The following is a 26,873-nucleotide window of genomic DNA, read 5'->3' on the forward strand; positions in this document are numbered from 1 at the left end:
TTGCATACAAATGCAATTCATTTCGTTCAATCACTTTTGAGTGAGTTAGCCCATGATTGCCTGGCTATCAAGTGTCCTCAGCACAGTCTTATTCATCACACGGTGTCTTTAGCTTTCATGTTGAAGCAAAATTCTACAGAGATTTTCTGTGGTGTATACAATTTGTTGAGAAGCATTTTCATACTGAACTATGTTGAGATTGCACTGGTTCCCAAGTACAGAAAACCTCAGTTTTCTTTTCTGCAGCTTTTCTGTTGCATTTAGATGTGCCTTATCACCTTTCTCTACCTTTACTGTTGCCATTAAATCCAGATAATGGTGGCGATTTGTCATCTGGATGCAGTCAACCACCAGTCTCCCTGATGAAAAATTTCCTTCTGTTGTGTTGAGTAATTTTATACTTTCCTCAAACTTAACTCTTACATTAACACTTAATAACATACATCGTGTGTGTAAAAGGAAACTACCTGATAGCAATGCACTGTACCTTGAGTGCAATATCACAGTGTTCTTTTTGTGTCTAGAATGTCGGCAAAAATACAACACAAAAAAGTCAAGTGTCACAACGCTATTTCTCTCTCTCTCTCTCTCTCTCTCTCTCTCTCTCTCTCTCTCTCTCTCTCTCTCTCTCTCTCTCTCTCTCTCTCTCACACACACACACACACACACACACACACACACACACACACACACACACACACACAAGGCGCCTAAAACATGATTGTGAATTTTTAAGTTGTGTACTTGAATGGTATTTTTATACCTAAATAGCTACGAAGCACCATCTGTGGCTAAAAAATAACAAGCAAAAGAAACTGTTGATTTTTTATGTTGGGCATAAATGAAGAAATATACACACACACGTCTAGCCTAGCTTTTAACTGCACCAAACAAATATTGGCTAAAATAATACACTAAGAACGCAAGTGCACAGATAAATAGGAATCTGTAGACTGCCAGCATAACTAGCCATCTGAATGAGTGCCAGCCACTAAAAAAATGTTGTCTGTTACATTTTTAGGCCCACACTTAATACAAGGCACAACAGACTCTGACATTAAATATTTCCTCATCTACAATGTTGTATGTACTTATCAAGTGTCAGAACATTAATTCTACTAGAAGGTTACAAAAGTATGTCAACAACACGTGATGCTCATGTCAAGTGTTGCAGTTTTATACCCACATCTAATATACATAAACATTGTTACCATTTCTGTCTGAAAACATGTTACTGGTGGTTTTTGGAATGAGGTAATGTCACTAGACTTTTTACAAGTTTTTGTTAATGCTTCACCTTAGCAACTGCCATTTTAGGGGAAGAAGATAATGTATCACTACTCACACTATAAAAATGTAATCTTTTATTTTATGTATTACACTCCTGGAAATGGAAAAAAGAACACATTGACACCGGTGTGTCAGACCCACCATACTTGCTCCGGACACTGCGAGAGGGCTGTATAAGCAATGATCACACACACGGCACAGCGGACACACCAGGAACCGCGGTGTCGGCCGTCGAATGGCGCTAGCTGCGCAGCATTTGTGCACCGCCGCCGTCAGTGTCAGCCAGTTTGCCATGGCATACGGAGCTCCATCGCAGTCTTTAACACTGGTAGCATGCCGCGACAGCGTGGACGTGAACCGTACGTGCAATTGACGGACTTTGAGCTAGGGCGTATAGTGGGCATGCGGGAGGCCGGGTGGACGTACCGCCGAATTGCTCAACACGTGGGGCGTGAGGTCTCCACAGTACATCGATGTTGCCGCCAGTGGTCGGCGGAAGGTGCACGTGCCCATCGACCTGGGACCGGACCGCAGCGACGCACGGATGCACGCCAAGACCGTAGGATCCTACGCAGTGCCGTAGGGGACCGCACCGCCACTTCCCAGCAAATTAGGGACACTGTTGCTCCTGGGGTATCGGCGAGGACCATTCGCAACTGTCTCCATGAAGCTGGGCTACGGTCCCGCACACCGTTAGGCCGTCTTCCGCTCACGCCCCAACATCATGCAGCCCGCCTCCAATGGTGTCGCGACAGGCGTGAATGGAGGGACAAATGGAGACGTGTCGTCTTCAGCGATGAGAGTCGCTTCTTCCTTGGTGCCAATGATGGTCGTATGCGTGTTTGGCGCCGTGCAGGTGAGCGCCACAATCAGGACTGCATACGACCGAGGCACACAGGGCCAACACTTGGCATCATGGTGTGGGGAGCGATCTCCTACACTGGCCGTACACCTCTGGTGATCATCAAGGGGACACTGAATAGTGCACGGTACATCCAAACCGTCATCGAACCCATCGTTCTACCATTCCTAGACCGGCAAGGGAACTTGCTGTTCCAACAGGACAAAGCACGTCCGTATGTATCCCGTGCCACCCAACGTGCTCTAGAAGGTGTAAGTCAACTACCCTGGCCAGCAAGATCTCCGGATCTGTCCCCCATTGAGCATGTTTGGGACTGGATGAAGCGTCGTCTCACGTGGTCTGCACGTCCAGCACGAACGCTGGTCCAACTGAGGCGCCAGGTGGAAATGGCATGGCAAGCCGTTCCACAGGACTACATCCAGCATCTCTACGATCGTCTCCATGGGAGAATAGCAGTCTGCATTGCTGCGAAAGGTGGATATACACTGTACTAGTGCCGACATTGTGCATGCTCTGTTGCCTGTGTCTGTGTGCCTGTGGTTCTGTCAGTGTGATCATGTGATGTATCTGACCCCAGGAATGTGTCAATAAAGTTTCCCATTCCTGTGACAATGAATTCACGGTGTTCTTATTTCAATTTCCAGGAGTGTATTTATCACATATTCCATTAACCTGTATTGTGATAAATCACAAGGATGTGGAACGAGTCATAATTACATAACACAGATATAATACATGTATATAAAAGTGGCAGAAATGCACTATAAAATGATGAGTAAGCTAGATGGTTAAACTTGAGTCCAAGGTATCGCTCAAGTAACATCAAACAATTACTGAGAAAGAAAATGTAGTACATTGTCCAACTTAAACAGTTGAGTCACAGCAAAACACATTAAAACATAGTTTTAAGAATATAAGTACCAATGGATAGACAATTTAGAAAAAGTTCGTCATTGCTTTATCTGCAGGTACTCATCAAGAGAGTAGAAGGAATTTCCCATTAGGTATTCTCTTAATTTATGTTTAAAAGTAGGTAAGACATAAATGTGAATTTTAATTAACACCGTTTTCCACAAGACTTAAATGTTTCAGACTCCTATAAAAATCATTTTTTGACTTAGTATCATGATCATGACATTCACTATTAGTTTTGAAAAGAGTCTGGTTATTAGAAACAAAGATGAGAGAAAATATGTATTGAGAGGTGACTTAATATTTGTAACTTATTGAACAAATTTCTGCAAGAATACCTTGGATAAACAGTGCTCATGATGCTCACAGCTCTCTTCCGTGCAGTAAACATTTTTTTGGTTAAAGGCTGGTTACCGCAAAATATTAAGCCATATGACACGATAGAATGAAAATAACCAAACTAGGCTGCTTTGATAGTGTCCACATCATGAAAGGGGGTGATTACTCGCAGAGCATAAGTTGCCACACTTAGCCTTCTATGTAGGTCTAGGATATGCACAGACCAGTTAAACTTGCTGTCAATTAGAATGACCAAGAACTTAGGTGATTCACAGCATAGTATATTTAGTTTACAACAGTTTAAGTGACATACTTCATTTTGTTGCTGAGATGTATGAAATTGCATAAACTGAGATTTTTCAAGATTTAGAGTTAGTCTGTTGCACTTAAACCAATGTAGGATGTCAACAAGTACAGCATTATATTTATTTTCTAGGTCATTATTAGTTCGACTTTCAAGTAGAATAGTGGTATCAACAGTAAAATGAGTAAATTTACACTATGTTCTCTACAAAGTGGGAGATCATTGATGAAGACAAGAAAAAGCAAAGGTCCCAAAATGGCCCCTTGAGTCACTCTATACTGTAATGTGCCCCCAATTGATGAGACAAGACTATCATCAACACCATTAATTACACCTTCTGTTTTCTGTTTTGTAGATATTATTCAATCCACCTACCAGTGCCACTTTTCAAGCCATAAGTATTAGCCTTCTGTAAGAGAATGTTGTGGTCCAGACAGTCAATGGCCTTTCACAAGTCACAGAAGATTCCAATAGCAACAATTTATTATTTATTGACTCTAAAATTTCATTTGTGAGATAATAAATATCCTGCTCAGTTGATCTATGATTTTGGAAACCAGACTGGTTTCTTTTGAGTTTGTTGTGGTTACCAAGATGTTCTGCAGTTCTTGTATACATTGGTTTCTTAAATACTTTCGAGAAAATACTTTGTATTGATATTGGGCATTAGTTAGATAAATTGGTTTTGTCGCCCTTCTTGAAAAGTGGTTTCACAATGTCAAGCCTTAATCTCTCTGGGACAACACCTTGCTGCATAAACTCATTAAAAATGTGACACAGGACTTGATATATGTGGTCACTACAGTGGTTTAGAATTTTAGGTCAAATGCTGTCAAAACCAGTGGAATTTTTATTTTTTAAATACTTGATATTATTTTTAACCTCAGTAATAGTGACTGGGGCAACACATATTGGGTCATACATGTTGGGATTAACTCTTTGTAATAAACACATAGCAGCATTTAAGAAACCCGTACAACCTACATATTCTGCTGCAGTTAAGAAATGATTTTTGAATATGTTGGATACAGTTAGAGGATTATGAATTACCTCATCATTAAAGCTTATCTTTATGGTATTAACAGTCTTGTTACTCTTGCCACACTCTCCCTTTATAACATTCCAAACTGTTTATATTTTGTTCTTGGATTTATCAATTTTAGACTTAATATACAAACTCCTGGATTTCTTTATCACCATTTTTCAAATTTTACGATATATTTTATAATGAGACCTTTCAAGGGGATCATTTGACACTCTCAGTGAGCTCCCTCTTAGTCCTACAAGAATCCAAGGTTTACTGGAAGAAACCTCATTGTTCTTTCTGCACGTCTTTTTTGAGAAGGCCATTTCAAACATAGAAGAAAATTTATTTAAAAAAAAGGTTAAATTTAACATTAACATCTGATGAACTATACACTGGAGCCCAATCTATCTGTGTCAAATGGTAATTAAAGGCAGACATAGTTTCAGTGTTTGTAAGTCTATAGGACGAGTAGGTGTGGGAGACTTCATCACACATACTAATGTTATTGACTTTAAGAAGTTCTCCATCATGGTCGGACAGGCCATAAATTACTTTGCTTACACTAGCACTGTTGACTCTACTCTTGTCAATGAAAAAACACACGTCAAAAAAGCTTTGCATCACACTGGTTCGCAGAACTCCTGAAGATAGATCATGACTGTGGATATTGTATCACAGACACAGTCCCTTTGACTGTTCAGAGATGTCACTAAACTTGCCCAAAGATGTAAACAGCCATTCATGAGCAACGCCAATTAGATTGGTGGGGGGTGGGGGATCTGATAGCCGATCAGTTCCAGTCATTCCACCAGGAAGAAGGTACATGGCTCGTGTTATCTGTAGTTCAACCATGCCTAGATGGTCAATACAGCTGTTCGATCACATGCACATTGTTACTTTGTGCCAGGAAGGGCTCTCAACAAGGGAAATGTCCAGGCATCTCTGAGTGAACCAAAGTGATGTCGTTTGGACATGGGCAAGATACAGAGAGATGGGAAGACATGATGCCATGCCTCGCTCAGGCTGCCGAAGGCGTACTACTCCAGTGGATGGCTGCTACCTACAGATTATGGCTGGAGGGAACCGCGACAGCAACACCATCATGTTGAATAATGCTTTTTGTGCAGCCACAGTATGTCATGTTATGACTCATTCTGTATGCAATAGGCTGTATGATGCGCAATGTCACTCCAACATCCATCGCGAGGACCATGTTTCCTACCTTGACACCATGCAGCATGGGCGCAACAACATTCCAAATGGACCGCTCAGGATTGGCATCAATTTCTCTTCACTGATGAGTATTGCATATGCCTTCAACCAGACATTTTGTTAGTCACATGTTTGGGGGCAACCCAGTTGGGCTGAAAGCCTTAGACACTCTGACCAGTGAGTGCAGCAAGGTGGAGGTTCTCCCTTTTGGGGTGGCATTATGTGGGGCAGAAGTATGCCACTAGTGGTCATTGAAGGCGCCTTATGATATGTGAATGCCATCCTCCAACCGATAGTGCAACCATATTGGCAGCATATTTGTGAGGTATTAGTCTTCATTGACGACAATTCACGCCCCTACCATGCACATCTTGTGAATGACTTCCTTCAGGATAACACCATCGCTCAACTAGAGTGGGCAGCATGTTCTCTGAACATGAACCCTATCAAACATGCCTGGGATAGATTGAAAAGGGCTGTTTATGGATGACATGACACACCAACCACTCTGAGGGATCTATGCCGAATCGCCATTGAGGAGTGGGACAATCTGGACCAACAGTGCCTTGATGAAGCTGTGGATAGTATGCCACAGTGAATACAGGCTTGTATCAATGCCAGAACACGTGCTACTGGGTATTAGAGATACCAGTGTGTACAGCAATCTGGACCACCAATCTCTGAAGGTCTCACTCTGTGGTGGTACAACATGCAAAGTGTGGTTTTCATGAACAGTAAAAAGGGCAGAAATGATGTTTATGTTAATCTGACTTCCAGTTTTCTGTACGGGTTACTGAAATCTCGGAACCGAGGTGATGCAAAACTTTTTTTGATGTGCGTGTTATCTAAAAGGCTCCCACAATTTTGTGTAACTCTTATTGCACCAGTTAATCGATGTTATTAACAGCCTAATATTGCTTTTTATATGCTTTTTAACTAGAGCTATATGAGGTTATGCACTAACTGAACTTCCGAGAAAAGCTGTATATTTAATTATGTTTCCAAGACTCTATAAAAAATTTAAACTGTATTTTATATAATCTGTTAGTAAATAAAACCAAGAAACTGATCAGAACACATGACCAAAAAATGACAACTTAGCCAATGTACAAACCAATTGACTAAACATTTAAGAAGGAACAAAGGCGTTTTGACTAGATTCTTGTTAAGACAGAGATGAAACATAAACAGACTTTGGTGGAAGAAGACAGACATGAGAGGATCTCAAAAATACAAACTTTGCACCACCAAAATAAGAAGTAATTTCGAGTACACACACACACACACACACACACACACACAGATCTCTAATTGTGGAGAAAAATCGAACTCTGCTCCAAAATAGAATTGTATTATTTTTCAAAATACACAAGCTGTGTAACAAGTTGTCATGTCAACTGACCATCATTGCCCCACTCAATAGTATCTAAAATTCTTATACTGGAAAACAGTTGTCCTGAAAAATGACTAATACCCTGACATCAGATCACTGTACCGTTTGGCTGACTTTGACATCAAATTAAAGGAGGATTATTGTCGAATTTAAGATATGAGAAAAGAAGTTGTGTACTTCAGTAATTCTCGCCCACAGATGCATTTCATGCTACAGGGTAGATAGGAATAGCACCTATCTGTGTTTGGCAATGTTACGGTTGAACTACTCTGAGTGACCTATAAGTTATGTCAATAGTGTCGACAAGCAAGCAACGTGTATTTTAGTAAGTAATGTAGACAATTTATATGTGGTAAAACATAATTTGAAGTTCCTCCGTGCTGGCCATTGTGACTGTGTGATTCTAGGTGCTTCAGTCCAGAACCATGCTGCTGCTACAGTTGCAGGTTCGAATCCTGCCCCGGGCATGGATGTGTGTGATGTCCTTAGGTTGGTTAGGTTTAAGTAGTTCTAAGTATAGGGGACTGATGACCTCAGATGTTAAGTCCCATAGTGCTTAGAGCCATTTTTGAAATTCCACTATGCCTTGCAAAGTATCAAAGTATGGCGCAGAAGTTGGACTTCGACTGTCAGCAGGTGCTTTAATTTTTCTTGGTTTTCCTATGTGCAAGCCAAGCATATTTTTGTACTGAAGAACTATTAAGTTACATTGGTACCACCCCCCGTGTTTTACACTTGAAATCTTACCTACTTTGAGAAATAGTTCTTTTGTGCAAAGTTCCAATTTGAGTCCGTAATCAGAGATCTGGAACTATTCTTGGAGTGTGTGTGTGTGTGTGTGTGTGTGTGTGTGTGTGTGTGTGTGTGTGTGTGTGTGTAATTTAGATGTTGGGTATAGGAGATACACCTTTTTTTAAATTTTTTGGATAAATATTTCTGAAGATGAAGCAAAAGAAATTGTATGTATACCATTGAGCAAAGCTAAAACTCGTGTTTGGGGGTTACATTGAGATTGGGTACTTCATTTCAATACATGCTAGAATATTCTGCTGTAGTTATTTGGAGACTAGAGAGGGGAGGTGGTGCGGGACATAATTATGTAATACATTCAAGGTCATTGATTGCATTATTGCCCTGACATGTAGGCAACCTAAAGGTTAAATTTGCCCTATTTGATGTACTTTTCCCACTTACCACCAATTTTTTGTGGAACTTCACAATTCCCTTAACTTGGGAATAACTACCCAAGGCCTTGAGGAATGTTTTCAGGTTAATGTTACTACTTCTCCTGAAATGTAATTTTTGTAATGTCAGTGTGTCTGTGTGTTAGACATTCTTTTGTGAGCTCGATATCAAATTTCTTGTAATTTACACAAGCTGCTGCTCATTCTGCCTCTTGATATCGCTATTTTCTTTCACTGGACTGTGCACTGCCAGTTTCCTTAGAATTCAGAAAATTTTTGCTCGATAACTGTGGTCGGCACAGTTTTCTCCATCTGTTTTTCTTGAACCTTTTGTTTGTACACTGTTGTTTTTATTTATTTTGATATTTGATGGCATTTATTTTCTAACTATTGGCTAGGTACTATAGCAGATTGTATACATCTATTATTCAATCTTTCACATTATTTGTGCATAACATAATGAGGATGCTATCCACCTATGTTAATATGTCAGTAAACAACAACTATATCTCTTCAGTAATATTGTAGTGTGTTAGTATATTATAACAATGTTAAGAATAAAGATTATGCTGAACCTCTGTTATTAAAGGTAGATTCTGTGTACCCTGTTGTATATATTTATGGCATTTTAATAATTTTATCACCTAATCTATGGTATAATTCTATCACTTACCTATATCCATACACAAATGTCTACTGCATGCAATGACCTTGGAAAGATATGTAGATATTTGTACACCTCTCACTCAGTTTCAGGCACTAACTTTATGACAGACTCAAGTCTCTAACTGCAGCAGGCAGTAAATTTTATACTGTTGTATTGTCCTGTGAGGCAACTAGAGAAGTTTTTTTTTACATCTGGCACAAAACCAGGAATCTTCATCCTCATCTTTTCTCCTCAGAACACACTGCTTCATTGCCAGTTTAATCAAAGCTACCTTCCCATGTGGCCATGATCTCATGACAGGCTTCACACTTATCCTTCAGCAAACTTCCATAATTATTGGGGGAGGGGGGAGGGGGGAGGGGGAACAATACCTGAGATGGCATAGAAAGAATGTGCTTTGCTTTACTCTTCTTATGAGAGCTGGATCATCTTGCATCTGTGCTGCATGTGTCACATTCTTACAGGTGGCAAGCATTTGGATTTCCTATCGCCATTTCACACTGTTATTCTTGCAGTATTGCATTGCATGCATTTTCCTGTTGTATGCCAGTATCTCTTGTGAGTGGGTCTTTGAGAGGTACTACAAGAGTCAGACACTGCTCTGGACCACAGAATTTTGTATGAGGACAAAATATTATTAAGAACCAAGGTTCATGCTCCTGAAATGAAGAATTACTTGTTCTGGAGTTCCAATCTCACCACACAAGTTTTCACCTTGTTTGTATTATATGAAATGCCTTGTCTACCCATCTGTCTACTGCAGTTCTTTTGTGTATTGCATCTAAAATTATTTCCAGCACTTTTTCTGAATTTTCTCTTCATACCCAATAAATGGCTTATCTTTTTCGAATATCCAACTGTTGTATTCACTTGGAGTCGTAAAAGTATTCACCACTGCGTGCTTTTGAGGGTTAATACCACTAACACTTCCTTCCTGTTAATGAGCTGTGAATGAAACTTGAGCCATCAGGACGGCTTCATGTTACTGCCCAGATGGTATTCTGTACTGAAGAGAGGCAGCACTGATAGCCATGTTCTTAATTATTGTGTCTTTCAGCACTTCTTTGATTTGGTGCGTAAGTCAGGCCGTTGTTGAGATACAGATCAAGACAGCAAAACACCTGTGATCTCTTGATTGACATATTGTTTAGTCATGGCCAGTTCATGTCGTAGAGTTCACCCTTCTAGAGTACGTGAAGTGTTTTATGTACTGTTAGTTGTAGCATGGGCAAGCACTGGCTATGCAACATTGCTAAACCTTCATTACATGTATTCAATGCCTGTTCTGTGAAATCACATGACACCATTGTTAGCAGGTGGTCTGCATGTGATTCAACTTCATTAACTCACAGAATATATCCAGTATTTCAAAAAGGGGCTCCAAATTAATGTCCTAAAAAGTAGATCTGCAGTCAGCTCCTTGTGGGCCCTCCTTTCTGTAGTTACATCCACAGTTGTACTGTGCAAACCACAGTGAGGTGCATGGCAGATGATACATACCATTGTACAAGTATTAGTTTCATGCTGTTCCATTCATGTTTGGAACATGGGAAGAATGATTCTTTCAATGACTTTGTTCATGCGGTAATTCTTCTAATCTTATCGTCATGATCCCTATATGAGTGATAGGTAGGGGGTTGCTGTATATTCCTAGAGTAACCATTTAAAGCCAGTTCCTGAAACTTTGCTAACAGACTTTCTTGGGATAGTTTATATCTGTCTTGATGAGTCTCTTTAAATTCAGTTCCTTTAATATCTCTGAAGAACCAGAGGTTGTACAGAGTTTCAAGGAGAGCATAAGGGAACAATTGACAGGAATGGGGGAAAGAAACACAGTAGAAGAAGAATGGGTATCTCTCAGGGATGAAGTAGTGAAGGCAGAAGAGGATAAAGTAGGTAAAAAGACGAGGGCTGCTAGAAATCCTTGGGTAACAGAAGAAATATTAAATTTAATTGATGAAAGGAGAAAATATAAAAAATGCAGTAAATGAAGCAGGCAAAAAGGAATACAAACGTCTCAAAAATGAAACCGACAGGAAGTGCAAAATGGCTAAGCAGGGATGGCTAGAGGACAAATGTAAGGATGTAGAAGCTTATCTCACTAGGGGTAATATAGATACTGCCTACAGGAAAATTAAAGAGACCTTTGGAGAGAAGAGAACCACGTGTATGAATATCAAGAGCTCAGATGGCAACCCAGTTCTAAGCAAAGAAGGGAAGGCAGAAAGGTGGATGGAGTATATAGAAGGTTTATACAAGGGCGACGTACTTGAGGACAATTATGGAAATGGAAGAGGATGTAGATGAAGACGAAATGGGAAATAAGATACTGCGTGAAGAGTTTGACAGAGCACTGAAAGACCTGAGTCGAAACAAGGCCCCCAGAGTATACAACATTCCATTAGAACTACTGACGGCCTTGGGAGAGCCATTCATGACAAAACTCTACCAGCTGGTGAGCAAGATGTATGAAACAGGCGAAATACCCTCAGACTTCAAGAAGAGTATAATAATTCCAATCCCAAAGAAAGCAGGTGCTGACAGATGTGAAAATTACCGAACTATCAGTTTAATAAGTCACAGCTACAAAATACTAACGCGAATTCTTTACAGACGAATGGAAAAACTGGTAAATGCGGACTTCAGGGAGGATCAGTTTGGATTCTGTAGAAATGTTGGAACATGTGAGGCAATACTGACCTTACAACATATCTTAGAAGAAAGATTAAGAAAAGGCAAACCTACGTTTCTAGCATTTGTAGACTTAGAGAAAGCTTTTGACAATGTTGACTGGCATACTCTCTTTCAAATTCTGAAGGTGGCAGGGGTAAAATACAGGGAGCGAAAGGCTATTTACAATTTGTGCAGAAACCAGATGGCAGTTATTAGAGTCGAGGGGCATGAAAGGGAAGCAGTGGTTGGGAAAGGAGTGAGACAGGTTTGTAGCCTCTTCCCGATGTTATTCAATCTGTATATTGAGCAAGCAGTAAAGGAAACAAAAGAAAAATTCGGAGTAGGTATTAAAATTCATGGAGAAGAAGTAAAAACTTTGAGGTTCGCTGGTGACATTGTAATTCTGTCAGAGACGGCAAAGGACTTGGAAGAGCAGTTGAACGGAATGGACAGTGTCTTGAAAGGAGGATGTAAGATGAACATCAACAAAAGCAAAACGAGGATAATGGAATGTAGTCAAATTAAATCGGGTGATGCCGAGGGAATTTGATTAGGAAATGAGACACTTAAAGTAGTAAAGGCGTTTTGCTATTTAGGAAGTAAAATAACTGATGATGGTCAAAGTAGAGAGGATATAAAATGTAGACTGGGAATGGCAAGGAAAGTCTTTCGGAAGAAGAGAAATTTGTTAACATCGAGTATAGATTTATGTATCATGAAGTCGTTTCTGAAAATATTTGTATGGAGTGTAGCCATGTATGCAAGTGAAACGTGGACGATAAGTAGTTTGGACAAGAAGAGTATAGAAGCTTTCGAAATGTGCTATAGATGAAAGCTGGAGATAAGGTGGATAGATCATGTAACTAATGAGGAGGAGTTGAATAGGATTCGGGAGAAGAGAAGTTTGTGGCACAACTTGACTAGAAGAAGGGATCGGTTGGTAGGACATGTTTTGAGGCATCAAGGGATCACAAATTTAGCATTGGAGGGCAGTGTGGAGGGTAAAAATCGTAGAGGGAGACCAAGAGATGAATACACTAAGCAGATTCAGAAGGATGTAGATTGCAGTAGGTACTGGGAGATGAAGAAGCTTGCACAGGATAGAGTAGCATGGAGAGCTGCATCAAACCAGTCTCAGGACTGAAGACAACAACAACAACAACAACAACAACATAATATCTCTGTGACTCTTTCCCATGGATTAAACAAACCTATAACCATTCATGTTGCCCTTCTCCATTTTCGTTCAGTATCCCCTGTTAGTCCTATCTGGTATGGCATCCACACATTTAGCAATATTCTAGAAATGGCTGCACAAGTGATTTGTAAACAATCTCCTTTGTAGACTCGTTGCACTTTCCTGGGGCACACCTGAAATTATTTCTACATCTAACTGGCACTATCCAAGATAACATGCTTTGTCCTCCCTGCCAAAAATTCCTCTTTTTAGTGACAAATTTCACTTGATCCCCATATGTTTGTACTTTTGAAAATAAGTGCAGGTGTCATACTGAGTCAAGTGCTTATTGGAAATCAAGAAATACTGCATCTGCCCGATTACCTTGATCTAAAGCTTTCTATATGTTATGCAAGAAAGTGCAGTTGGGTCTCACATGATTGGTGTTTTCCAAATCCGTGCTGGTGGATACTGAGGTGGTCATTCAGTTTAAGATATCTCATTCTGTTTGAGCTGAGACTATGTTCCAAGAATCTACAACAAATTGATGTCAAGGATATTGAATGGTAGTTTTCTGGATTACTTCTACTACCTTCATATAGACAGAGATGTTATCTGTGCCAATTTCCAACAACTTGTGCACAGTATTTTGTTCGAGGGAGCTATGATAGATTATAGTTAGAAGAGGGGCTAACTCAGTAGGAAAATCAGTATATAATCTGATAGGGCTTCCATCAAGCCCTGGAGCTTTGCCCAGTTTTCATGATTGCAGGTGTTTCTCAACATCACTAACACCAATACTTTTCTCATTCATCTTTTCAGTGGTACGAGGATTAAATTGGTGGCAATTCTCAAGTGTTTTCCTTTGTAAAGGAACATTTGAAAATGGAGCTAAGCATTTCAGATTTTGCTTTGGTACCCTGAATATGAGTTCTTCATTTCAGTATCTCATTCACTAGGTATTGGACACTAACTTTGGTCTCACTAACAGCCTTCACATACGACCAGAATTTTTTGGGTTCTGTGGAAGATCACTTGATAGTATTCTGCTATGGTAACCATTGCCATCTTGATAGGCAAAGGTGTTTCATTTAGCATCTCTATATCTATAGCCCTATGCTTTATTTTACACATATGATGCAGTAATCTCTGCGTCCTTAAAAGTTTCATTACAGTTAGGGTATACCATGGATGCTCCCTCCCATTATGAACTGTTTGACTGGGTACATATCTGTCCATTGTGTATTTAACTATTCTTTTAGCCTTGAGCCAGAGTTCCTCTACATGCTCCTACCCTGTGCTGAAAGTTTCAAGTTACTCATTCAGATGTGACATTACCGATTTTTTATTCGGTTTATTAAACATTTATATCTTTGTGCTTGTTTTAGTCGTCCTTTGTACTTTGGTTATCATTGTTGCCACAACCGCGTCATGGTCACTGATACCGGTTTTGATGAGGACATCCTCAAAGAGATCAGGTTTATTTGTTGCCATTAGATCCAATATATTTCTGTCATGAGTGGGGTTCCTAACTATCTGCTGTAGGTAGCCTTCAGAGAAGGCATTTAGTAAAGTTTCGCAGGATGTCTTATGTCCATTACTAACAAAACTAACTTTCCCAATTAATTGTTGGATGATTAAAGTTTCCACCAGTTATTACAGTATAATTAGGGGACTTGTTTCTTTGTTTCTTTGTTTCTTTGTCTGATCTCAAGTTGTCGATTAATCTGTTAAGTTATGCTCAGATTATTTTCTCAGCCAGAACAAACATTTACACCACAGTGTGCACAAATGTGTATCTGCCTGTTCTCTTTCACAGTCATTGTTAGGGAGTCTACAGTTCCTTAGGAACATAAAGAAGACTTCTTAAAGTGTTTCATCACATACAAAGTCATGAGATCCTTCAACCCTTAGTCCCCAATGCTCTCTTTCTCTATTATTATGATAAAAAAAAGGAAGAACGAAAACCTCAGCATATCATCATAGGCTGTAGCATCAATATTCCATGCAGTAGCACATGAATGAATTATGACCACATTCATGCAACAATAAACTATACCCATGTACTTGCTGCCACAATGTTGTACATCTTTTTTTAATTGAAAAGTCTTTAAATAAATACGCATTTCATCTTTGTGGTTCATCTTTGGATTATGTATAGGGATAGGAGGATAAGCAAAAATTAAGGCACAGTCATAGTTTGTATAATTCTAAGTCCTTCCAGACTAACAATGTAAGGGGAGGCCACTTGTGGACTGAATTCAAAGGAATAGTACCAACAACAATTGAGAGGTTTAAACTAAATAAATTAACTAAAGACACAAAATAAGTCTGAAAAATGTTCAACTACATCTTTATGGGTACTCTGCAAATCACACTTAAATGCCTTGTGGAGTGGCTGAGCAGTTTGAGGCGCCTTGCTACAGATTTTGTGACTCCTCCCTCAGGCATTGGTGTGTGTGTTGTTCTTAGTATAAGTTCGTTTAAGTTCTACATCTACATTTATACTCCGCAAGCCCCCCAACGGTGTGTGGCGGAGGACACTTTACGTGCCACTGTCGTTACCTCTCTTTCCTGTTCCAGTCTCGTATGGTTCGTGGGAAGAACGACTGACTAAAAGCCTCCGTGCGCGCTCTAATCTCTAATTTTACATTCGTGATCTCCTTGGGAGGTATAAGTAGGTGGAAGCAATATATTCGATACCTCATCCAGAAACACACCCTCTCGAAAGCTGGCGAGCAAGCTACACCGCGATGCAGAGCGCCTCTCTTGCAGAGTTTGCCACTTGAGTTTGTTAAACATCTCCGTAATGCTATCACGGTTACCAAATAACCCTGTGACGAAACGCGCCGCTCTTCTTTGGATATTCTCTATCTCCTCCATCAACCCGACCTGGTACGGATCCCACACTGTGATGAGCAATACTCAAGTATAGGTCAAACGAGTGTTTTGTAAGCCACCTCCTTTGTTGATGGACTACATTTTCTAAGGACTCTCCCAATGAATCTCAACCTGGTACCCGCCTTACCAACAATTAATTTGATATGATCATTCTACTTCAAATCGTTCCGCACACATACTCCCAGATATTTTACAGAAGTAACTGCTACCAGTGTTTGTTCCGCTATCATATAATCATACAATAAAGGATCCTTCTTTCTATGTATTCGCAATACATTACATTTGTCTGTGTTAAGGGTCAGTTGCCACTCCCTGCACCAAGTGCCTATCCGCTGCAGATCTTCCTGCATTTCGCTACAATTTTCTAATGCTGCAACTTCTCTGTATACTACAGCATCATCCGCAAAAAGCCACATGGAACTTCCGACACTATCTACTAGGTCATTTATATATATTGTGAAAAGCAATGGTCCCATAACACTCCCCTGTGGCACACCAGAGGTTACTTTAACTCCTGTAGACGTCTCTCCATTGATAACAACATGCTGTGTTCTGTTTGCTATAAACTCTTCAATCCAGCCACAGAGCTGGTCTGATATTCCGTAGGCTCTTACTTTGTTTATCAGGCAACAGTGTGGAACTGTATCAAACGCCTTCCGGAAGTCAAGAAAAATAGTATCTACCTGGGAGCCTGTATCTAATATTTTCTGGGTCTCATGAACAAATAAAGCGAGTTGGGTCTCTCACAATTGCTGTTTCCGGAATCCATGTTGGTTCCTATAGAGTAGATTCTGGGTTTCCAAAAACGACATGATACTCGAGCAAAAAACATGTTCTAAAATTCTACAACAGATCGACGTCAGAGATATAGGTCTATAGTTTTGCACATCTGCTCGACGAGCCTTCTTGAAGACTGGGACTACCTGTGCTCTTTTCCAATCGTTTGGAACCTTCCGTTCCTCTAGAGACTTGCGGTACACGGCTGTTAGAAGGGGGGCAAGTTCTTTCGCGTACTCTGTGTAGAATCGAATTGGTATCCCGTCAGGTCCAGTGGACTTTCCTTAGTTGAGTCATTGCAGTTGCTTTTCTATTCCTTGGACACTTATTTCGATGTCAATCATTTTTTTCGTTTGTGCGAGGATTTAGAGAAGGAACTGCAGTTTGGTCTTCCTCTGTGAAACAGCTTTGGAAAAAGGAATTTAGTATTTCAGCTTTACACGTGTCATCCTCTGTTTCAATGCTATAATCATCCCGGAGTGTCTGGATATGCTGTTTCGAGCCACTTACTGATTTAACGTAAGACCAGAACTTCCTATAATTTTCTGTCAAGTCGGTACATAGAATTTTACTTTCGAATTCACTGAACGCCTCACGCATAGCCATCCTTATGCTAACTTTGACATCGTTCTGTTCTGTCTGTTTGTCTGAGAGGTTTTGGCTGCGTTTAAACTTGGAGTGAAGCTCTCTTTGCTTTTGCAGTAGTTTCCTAACTTTGTTGTTGTACCACAGTGGGTTTTTCCCGTCCCTCACAGTTTTACTCGGCACATACCTGTCTAAAACGCATTTTACGATTGCCTTGAACTTTTTCATAAACACTCAACATTGTCAGTGTCGGAACAGAAACTTTCGTTTTGATCTGTTAGGTTGTTAGTTTAAGTAGTGTGTAAGTCTATGGACCTATGACTTCAGCAGTTTTGTCGCTTAGGAATTCACACACATTTGAACACTTAAATACATGGTAGAGGGTTCATCGAACCACCTTAACACTAATTCTCTATTATTCCACCTTGAACAATGCATGGCAAAGATCAACACTTGTGTCTTTCCTTGCAAGCTCTGGTCTCCCTTTGTTATTCTGATCGTTGTCAACAAAATACTATCACACTTGGAGCAGGAAATTGGTAACTGAAATTTCGTCAGGACATCCTGCCATAATCAGAAACACTTTTGTCTTAATGGTTTTCACACCAAATTCTGTATCATGTGTGTGACACTCTCTGCTCTATTTCTCGATAATACAAAACGTGCTTGGCTTCTTTGTGCTTTCTTGATGTACTCCATTAATCCTATTTGATAAGTATCCAACAGCATGCAGCAGCACTGCAAAAGAGAATAGACAAGTGTAGTGTAGGCAAGTAGAACACATTGTTTGATTAGCATTCAGTAGAGCATTTTCTGTGTGTTCTTTCCAATTTAACTTGTTCATAATTTTAATTCCTGGGTATTTAGTTGAATTTACAGCCTTTAGATTAGGTTGTTTTATTGTGTAACAAAAGTTCAACGGACTCTTTTTTTAGCACTGATTTGGATAACTTCACTCGTTTCATTATTTAGCTTCAATTGCCAATTTCCGCACCATACAGATACTTAAATCGTTTTCCTTGCAGAAACAACGAAAAAAGCATGCCAAATTTAAACGAACGCAGAATCCAGAAGATTGGCGATCTTTTACAGAAGCTCAAAGTTTAGCGCAGACTTCTTTGTTTCATGCTTATAATAATTTCCATAGTGAAACTTTGTCTCGAAAAGTGGCATAAAATCCAAAAAGTTTATGGTCCTATGTAAATTATGATAGTGGCAAGACACAATCAGTGGTTCCTCTGCATGATAGTAATAGAAATACCATCAATGTCACTGATGCTAAAGAAGAGCTTTCCAAAATTCCTTCACTAAATAAGGTACCAGACTTCAAATCAGGAACAGCTGCCAACATGAGTAACCTGGAAGTAGTTGTCCTCAGAGTAGCGAAGCCACTTAAATTACTTAATGAGTCTACTGGTCCCGATTTTATACGAATTAGGTTCCTATCAGAGTATGTTGGTGCAGTAGCTCCAAACTTATCAACCGCTTGCTTGACGAAATTTGCATAGGTCACACCTATATTCAAGAAAGGCAATAGGAGTAATCTACTAAATTATAGGCCAGTGTCATTAATGTCGATATGCAGCAGGATTCTGGAACATTTATATAGCGTTCAAACATATGATTTACCTCAAACAGAATGTTCTTGACACATAGTCAACATGGATTTAAAAACGTCATTCTTGTGAAACACAAATAGCTTGTTACGCACATGAAGTGTTGAATGTTATCAACAAGGGATTTTAAATTGATTCCATATTTCTAGATTTCCAGAAGGCTTAAGATACCATACCCAACAAGCAGCCTGTAATCAATTTGTGCGCTTATGGAATGTCGACTCAGTTACGCAACTAGATTCATGATTTCCTGTCAGAAAGGTCTCATTTTGTAGTAATGGACAGAAAGTCGTGGAGTAAAAGAGAAGTGACTTGTGGTATAGGTCCTCTGTTGTTCCTTATCTATATAAACGATTTAGGAGACAATCTCAGCAACTGCTTTAGGTTTTTTGCAGGAGGCGGCGGCAGTGGTGGTGGTGGTGGTGGTGGTGGTGGTGGTGGTGGTGGTGGTGGTGGTGGTGGTAACTCTTGATGTCATCGGTCCCTAGGCTTACACACTACTTAATCTAACTTAAACTAACTGACGCTAAGGGCAAAACACACACACACACACACACACACACACACACACACACACACACACACACACACACACACACACCTGCCCAGAGGATGACTCGAACCTCTGATGGGGGTAGCTGCACGAAAGTGGCAATGCATCTCAGACCTGCAGCTACCAGGTGCACCAGTTTGCAGATGATGCTGTCATTTATCGACTAGTAAAGTTATCAGAAGATCAAAACGACAAAGAAAATATATCTGTATTGTGTAAAATTTAGCAATGCACCCTAAATAATGAAAAGTGTGAGGTCATCCAAGATTGCTCAAAGGAATCTATTAAACTTAAGTTACACAATAAAGCAATCATACCTAAAGCCCATCAGATTAACTAAATACCTAGGTATTGCAATTACAAACAACTTAAACTGAAAAAATATAGAAAATTCTGTGGGGAAGACGAAACAAACACTGTGTATTATTGGTAGATGCAACAGATCTATTAAAGGGACTGCCTACACTACACAATGAAGTACAGCTGACCAGTGTGGGATCCTTACCACAAAGGATTAATGGAACACATCAAGAAAGTTCAACGAAGGGCAGCACATTTTATACTATGGGGAAATAGGAGAGAGATTGTCACAGACATAATATAGGATTTCGGGAGGAAATCCTTACAACAAAGACGTTTTTCGTTGCTGCAGTACTTTCTCAGGAAATTTGAATCACCAACGTTTCACACAAACCTACTTAGGGGGAAACGATCATCATCATAAAATAATTGAAGCCAGACCTCACACAGAAAGACGTAGGTGTTAGTTTTTCCATGTGCTGTTAAAGAGTGGACTAATAGGGTATTAGTGTGAAGATGGTTTTGTGAACCCTCCGCCAGGCACTTATGTGTGAGTTGCATAGTATCCCTGTAGATGTAGAATTAGAAATTTTTACTGAATTTAAATTTTTCCTTTTACAGTGTACTAAAAATAATAAAACTGCTTGTGCTAGACTCAAACATGCATCAAATCAGATGGACCTGCCGAGACCTCCTTTTTTCAAATTGTAAAAACCATCAAATTGCTCTGAGCTACATTGAAGCATGTGTCAGATGAAATGAACCTGCAGAGATCTAGTCAAAAACAACTAATGTAATGTGTAACTGCAGGTATGAATACAAAATAAATAATCAAAATGAATGAGAAATATATAAGTGAAGTCACCAGCAGGCCAGAATGGTTAAATGGTAGGACCACACTCACACTCACACTGTACACAGTAGTGGCAGTGTAACGTCACAGAAGGAATATGAAGCGGCCACACAGCTGAGCAGCGGAATGAGGCTTGCATATAGTGTCTGTGGAGGACATACATAGGCAGCGCTCAAAGCAGTTGTGTGACCAGTGTGATGCTTAATGCTTACAAAAAAGGTCCAATAACGATTGGTTCACTAAAATAAAATTAAGTGATTGCAAATAATCAGAACACTGTTGCCCACAGAGAAACCTCTAAATTACTCCAATTGAAGCAAATAGTAACATCAGCCATAACTAAATAAAACTGTAAGATAAGCATCAAGGATGGACCTCATTCCAATAACTGAGGATAGAAAAATTTGTTAAAACAGCAACTCCCGACTTGACTTTAAAGATATAATCTCAGGAATGTTCACTTCAGGGGAAGTTAATAAACTGAAATGGAACTCACTAGAAGAAAATAACGAAACTTGTGTAAAAATCTTAAGAACTGCTGATAGTGGCCGTGATTTCTGCTAGTGAATCAGTCAAAAATTGTTCGTTGATAGTACATGTGTACTCTAGGATTTCTAACTCTTCCAAAAATCAAGCTTTTTGCCTTTCTGAGCTCAACATGATATGCAGAGATCATAAATTGGGGTGACTGGTCCCCTGCAGACTCCCAATGTCCAGCAAATGTAGGATTCTACTTTACGTAATGTTTTTGTTTAACAAATGCTTGCTAGATCTCATGCTAAATATTGTTCCAATTCGGCAGACAATGTAGGTTCATCTGGTTAAATGTGTGCTTAAGTCCAGCACAGAGCCATTTTATGGTTTTTAAAATTTTGAAAAGGGAAAGGCCTCGGTGGGTCCATCTGATTTTGACATATGCTCCAGTCTAGCACAGAGCTCTTTTATTGTTTCTGATCTATATTGTAAGAGGGAAATTTGGAGGACAGGTAACAATTTCTGATTTGCATTTAGAATTTGGAAGTAGGACCATACCCTAATTTTTGTTTATGTTGTTATCCCAATAGATGATCTAAATATGGCAAACGACAGCAAAATGCATTGTTATTGAAAGACTAAGTTGCAAAACAATGTTTTTCATTCAGATTTTCTACTTATGGTTGCTGTAACAGGTGGTCTAATGAAATGGAAGATATTTACGAATTGTAGATAAAAACTAATTGTGAGCTTGCTGCTTCAAGGTACCATATTATGTATAAACTGAACTTGTTCACTGAGTGCCACGTGGCCAAGTACTGATAGTTTGATTATATTACCAGTTATTGGGAAGATTTCATTGTGGGTTCTCCATTTAGAGCTAAAAATGTTTGCTGTAAGTAGCTAAAAAATCATGTGAAGTGGTGAATGAAATTTTTTCATAAACAAGACTTCTGAAAAACGGCCTGTTTAACTAAATGAATGCTTTATTACTAGCACATCATCAGTATGAATGCAGTTCTGTGCTACACAAGCTGACAAATCAATATGGAGATTCCACCTGCAAAAAATAGTCTCAACTCATAAATTGTGAATCAGTGTGTATTTCTTTATGTGCATGCCATAAATTCACTATCCATTCCAACTAAGAATTTTTGAATCTAAAATAATGTTTTTCTGTATACACAAAATTAAGATATTTACTGCTCTTCTGTTTATTCTTCAGATTGATTAAAACCACTGGTGAAGAAACATGTCTGCAGGGAGCGACTGCTGATGACCTGGACATTGCTGCAGAGAGATCAGCATGTTCTGTAGGAATTAGAACACTGAGGCAAGTTTCTTCCTCTCAGGAGCAAATTGCCTTTTGCTCTAGTAATAATTACAATTTTGAGGAAAATGTCTTCACATGTAGTTCATGCCAGCAGTCGTTTTCATCAAAATACAGTCTCACAATGCATGTATTCATTCACATTGATGGAGTAGAGCCACCTGAGAATATCTGTATGTGGTGTGGCAAAGTATTCACCTCCCATGACAGCCTCAGCAAGCATTCTGTGGTGCAGAAGGTGAAAAGTCAAGGGAAATGTGATCAACAAAGCACTCTTTCTGATGAATATGATAGTCTCCAGTTCTGTGAAGTAGTGTCCACTGCCAAGACACCACACACATTTGAGTTTTGTGAGGAGCCGTTCACTCCATCTGCTCAAGCCAATAAAAATATATTAGCATACACTGTCGAGAGGCCATATAAATGTTCTGTCTGTGGGAAGTCTTTCACTGCGTCTGGTTCTCTCAAGAAACATATCTTACTACACACTGGTGAAAGACGTCACAAATGTGATTTTTGTGGTAAATCTTTTACACGGGTTGATTGTCTGAAGACACATGAATTAACACATGGCGAAAAAACGCACAAATGCGAAATCTGTGGAAAAGCCTTTACTCAGTCTGGTCACCTCAAGAAGCATGAATTAATACATACTGGCGTAAAACGACACAAATGTGGTGTCTGTGGAAAATCCTTCACGGAGTCTGGTACTCTCAAGAAACATGTATTAACACATACTAGCGAGAGACCACACAAATGTGTTGTCTGTGGGAAAGCTTTCATTCAGTCTAGTAGCCTCAAGAAGCATTCAGTACTACATACTGGCGAGAGTCGACACAAATGTGACGTGTGTGGTAAAGCCTTCCATTACTTTTACCATCTCAAGCACCATGCATTAACACACACTGGTCTGAAACCACATAAATGTGACATCTGTGGTAAATCGTTCACAGAGTCTAGCAGTCTCAAAAAGCACGAGTTGATTCATACTGGCGAGAGACCACACAAATGTGTTTGTGGGAAATCTTTCACTGAGGCACGTCATCTTAAGCAGCATTTATTAACACATAATGGCTTGAGGCCATACAAATGTGACATTTGTGGAAAAGCCTTTAATCACTTGTATGTTCTCAATAGGCATGTGTTAATACATGTTGGCGAGGGAGCACATAAGTGTGATGTCTGTGGGAAATCCTTTAGACAGTCTAGTAATCTCAAGAGGCACGCTATAATTCATACTGGTAAAAGGGCACATAAATGAGATGTATGTGGGTCAGCTGTTATTCCATCTAATGGTTTCAAAGGCACACATTAATAGACACTGATGAGAGACCAAACGAAACTGGCACCTGTGCAAATGCCTTTCCCTTACTGGTTATCTTGGGAAGCATGCTGTAATAAATAATTACATGACATTATATAAATCTGATAACCATAGGGAATGAAATAGGTGTTATTGATGATATTAATAAAAAAAAACATTCTTTTATGAGATTCGTTTCCTGTATGAATTAATGCCTAAATTGCCCGAAATAAGTAGTATATGTTGGAGAAGTGCTGTGGTTCTAAGACTGTTAGCTGCAGTGTCAGATTTCTTACAGCTAATATTAGGTTAGGTCAATAGATCAGTTAATGTGCGGGGTGTATTACAGAGTTAAGAGTGAATCGATTAGCACGGCTAGCATTTTGTTTGAAAGTAATAGTCTGCATGGTGTAGAGGAGAAATGTGAATACTGTGAAAGATATTTCTTTGGAGACATTTAAAGGCTACAGATTTGTGTTTAGTTAACAATATTTACACAAATGAACATTTATCATCTTACTTGTGTAAATGTGCAGATATTGTAAAAAACAAAGAATAAGAATCGTGTAAAAACTATTTTGGTGAAAGAAGGCATTTAAAATTGTGTATCTGTATGTATTAAGTATTTGTTTCATATCTGCAAAATTATGCTGACCCCTTGAAAGTTAACAATATATTTATACCAGATTTTTCAGTTCTTTTAAATAGGGTGATTTATTAGGCTGTACTCTAGTAATATAGTTTTTCATATTCAGAAGAAAAATTCATTCTCAGATGTTCATTTGAGGTATTTTTTAAAATATCATTGAAGCAGCCTGAATGGTATCTGTAATTTAGTTCATGGACCAGATATAATGCAGATGCATCTTTTATGAAGGTGTGGATGATGTAGCCAACTTGCATATTTTGTGAAATTGAATTCATTCTTTGAGTTTGTAGGTATGTTTACAATATTTAACATATTTTATCAGTCCCCTGTGAAATATTGTGTCATTACTTATGTATGTTATGAACTGCAATTAAATTATTTTCATGTATTTGTAATTTTTGTTTTATAATTTTCTACTGACATTTGTTTCTTTAGTTTTTTCCACACACATCAAAAAAAGTTTTGTATCACAGTCACAGTCACAGTCCGTTAGACTGTTGAGAGATGTCACTAAGCCCACCGAAAGATGTAAACAACCATGCATGAGCAGCATCTGTTAGACGTAAAGGGTCCAACAGTTCTAGTAATTCCACCAAGGAGGTGGTACATGTCTCGTGTTGTCTGTAGTTCAACCTAGTACCATGGTTCGATAGTGTCCACAGAGTTGCTTTGTGCCAGGAAGGGCTCTCAACAAGGGAAGTGTCCAGGTGTCTCAGAGTGAACCAAAGCAGTGTTGTTTGGACCTCGCACTGGCCACCCAAGCCGTACTACTGCAGTTGATGGCTGGTACCTACAGATTATGGCTCAGAGAAATCTTGACAGCAACACCACCATGTTGAATAATGCCTTTCATGCAGCCACAGGATGTTGTTACGATTCAAACTATGCACAGTAGGCTGTATGATGCACAACTTCACTCCCGATGTCCTTGGCAAAGTACATCTTTGCAACCACGACACCATGCAGTGCAGTACAGATGGGCTCAACGACATGCCAAATGGACTGCTAAGGATTGGCTTAATGTTCTCTTCACTGATGCGTGGCACATATGCCTTCAACCACACGATCATGGGAAACATGTTTGGAGGCAACCTGGTCAGACTGAAAGCCTTAGACACACTGTCCAGTGAGTACAGCAAGGTAGGGGTTCCCTGCTGTTTTTGGGTTGCATTATGTGGGGCTGACATACACTGTTAGTGGTCATGGAAGGCAGCAAAATAGCTGTACGATATGTGAACATCATCCTCCTACCGATGGTGCAACCATATCAGCATCATATTGGCGAGGCATTCATCTTCATGGACGACAATTCACATCCGCATCATGCACATCTTGTGAATGGCTTCCTTTAGGATGGCGATATCACTCGACTAGAGTGGCCAGCATGTTCTCCAAAGATGAACCCTATCAAACATGCCTGGGATAGATTGAAAAGGGCTGTTTATGGATGACATGACACACCAACCACTCTGACGGATCTATTCTGAATAGCCATTGAAGAGTGGGACAGTCTGGACCAACAGTGCCTTGATGAACTTGTGGATAGTACGCCACAATGAATACGGGCATGCATCAATGCAAGACGACATGGTACTGGGTATTAGAGATATCGGTGTGTACAGCAGTCTGGACCACCACCCTCTGAATGTGGTACAACATGCAAGGTGTGGATTTGATGAACAATAAAAGGGCAGAAATGATGTTTATGTTGATCTCTGTTCCAATTTTCTGTACAGATTCCAGAACTTTCAGAACCGAGGTGATACAAAACTTTTTTTTTTTCATTTGTGTATTTAACCATTCACACAGTAACAGTTAATATCAACTCTACATTAATTCAGAGGACTCCAATATTGTTGCTCTATTACATTAATTTTAATCCTGATTTATTTCCTTATGTATTAACCATTAAATTTAGCTATAGGAAATTTCCTTTGTTCTCAACTGGAGGTAACAATCCCATGGTGTCAACGTTTGATATTTTCAGAATGCAGGATACATTTAAAAAAGGATGAAGCAGCTTTTTGTGTCAAGTGCTATTCTTCAGATTAATGCATACCACAAGATTTTTTTTTGTTTTGTTTTCTTATTCAGATAAATGTAAATGTCATGTGGCTAGGGCCTCCCGTTGAAGAGACCATTTTCTGGGTGCCAGTCTTTTCATTTTACGCCACTTCGGCAACTTTCGCGTTCAATGGGAATGAAATGATGATGATTAGGACAACACAAACCACAGTCCCTGAGTGGAGAAAATCTCTGACCCAGCCGGGAATCGAACCCGGGCTCTCAGGATTGACATTCTGTTGCACTGATCACTCAGTTACTGGGGGTAGACTACTTATTCAGATAAGGAAGAACTATTGGATTGTTTCATACTTGTTAGTCTTTCATCATTATTTGTGGATAATACATAATTATTTCATTTTAGCATGTTTTACTTTTCTTTACCGTCCAGTGGTGGTATTAACACTTTCAGGCTACCTTATTCCTTT

The 26,873-nt window shown here is 39.5% G+C and overlaps 1 protein-coding gene across 2 annotated transcripts in view; it reads left to right on the forward strand.

Annotated features, from left to right (window-relative positions):
- LOC126295274 (zinc finger protein 596-like) overlaps positions 1-24,776 on the forward strand; it is a 128,143-nt gene extending 103,367 nt beyond the window's left edge. For both annotated transcript variants that reach the window (XM_049987702.1, XM_049987703.1), the window contains exon 8: positions 22,325-24,776. In XM_049987702.1, the coding sequence (XP_049843659.1) occupies positions 22,325-23,690 (1,366 nt within the window). In that variant the 3' untranslated portion in view covers positions 23,691-24,776. The remainder of the gene's footprint in view (positions 1-22,324) is intronic.
- Positions 24,777-26,873: the final 2,097 nt, after the last annotated feature.

This window comes from Schistocerca gregaria, chromosome 11, assembly GCF_023897955.1.
Source record: "Schistocerca gregaria isolate iqSchGreg1 chromosome 11, iqSchGreg1.2, whole genome shotgun sequence".
Lineage (NCBI taxonomy): Eukaryota > Metazoa > Arthropoda > Insecta > Orthoptera > Acrididae > Schistocerca > Schistocerca gregaria.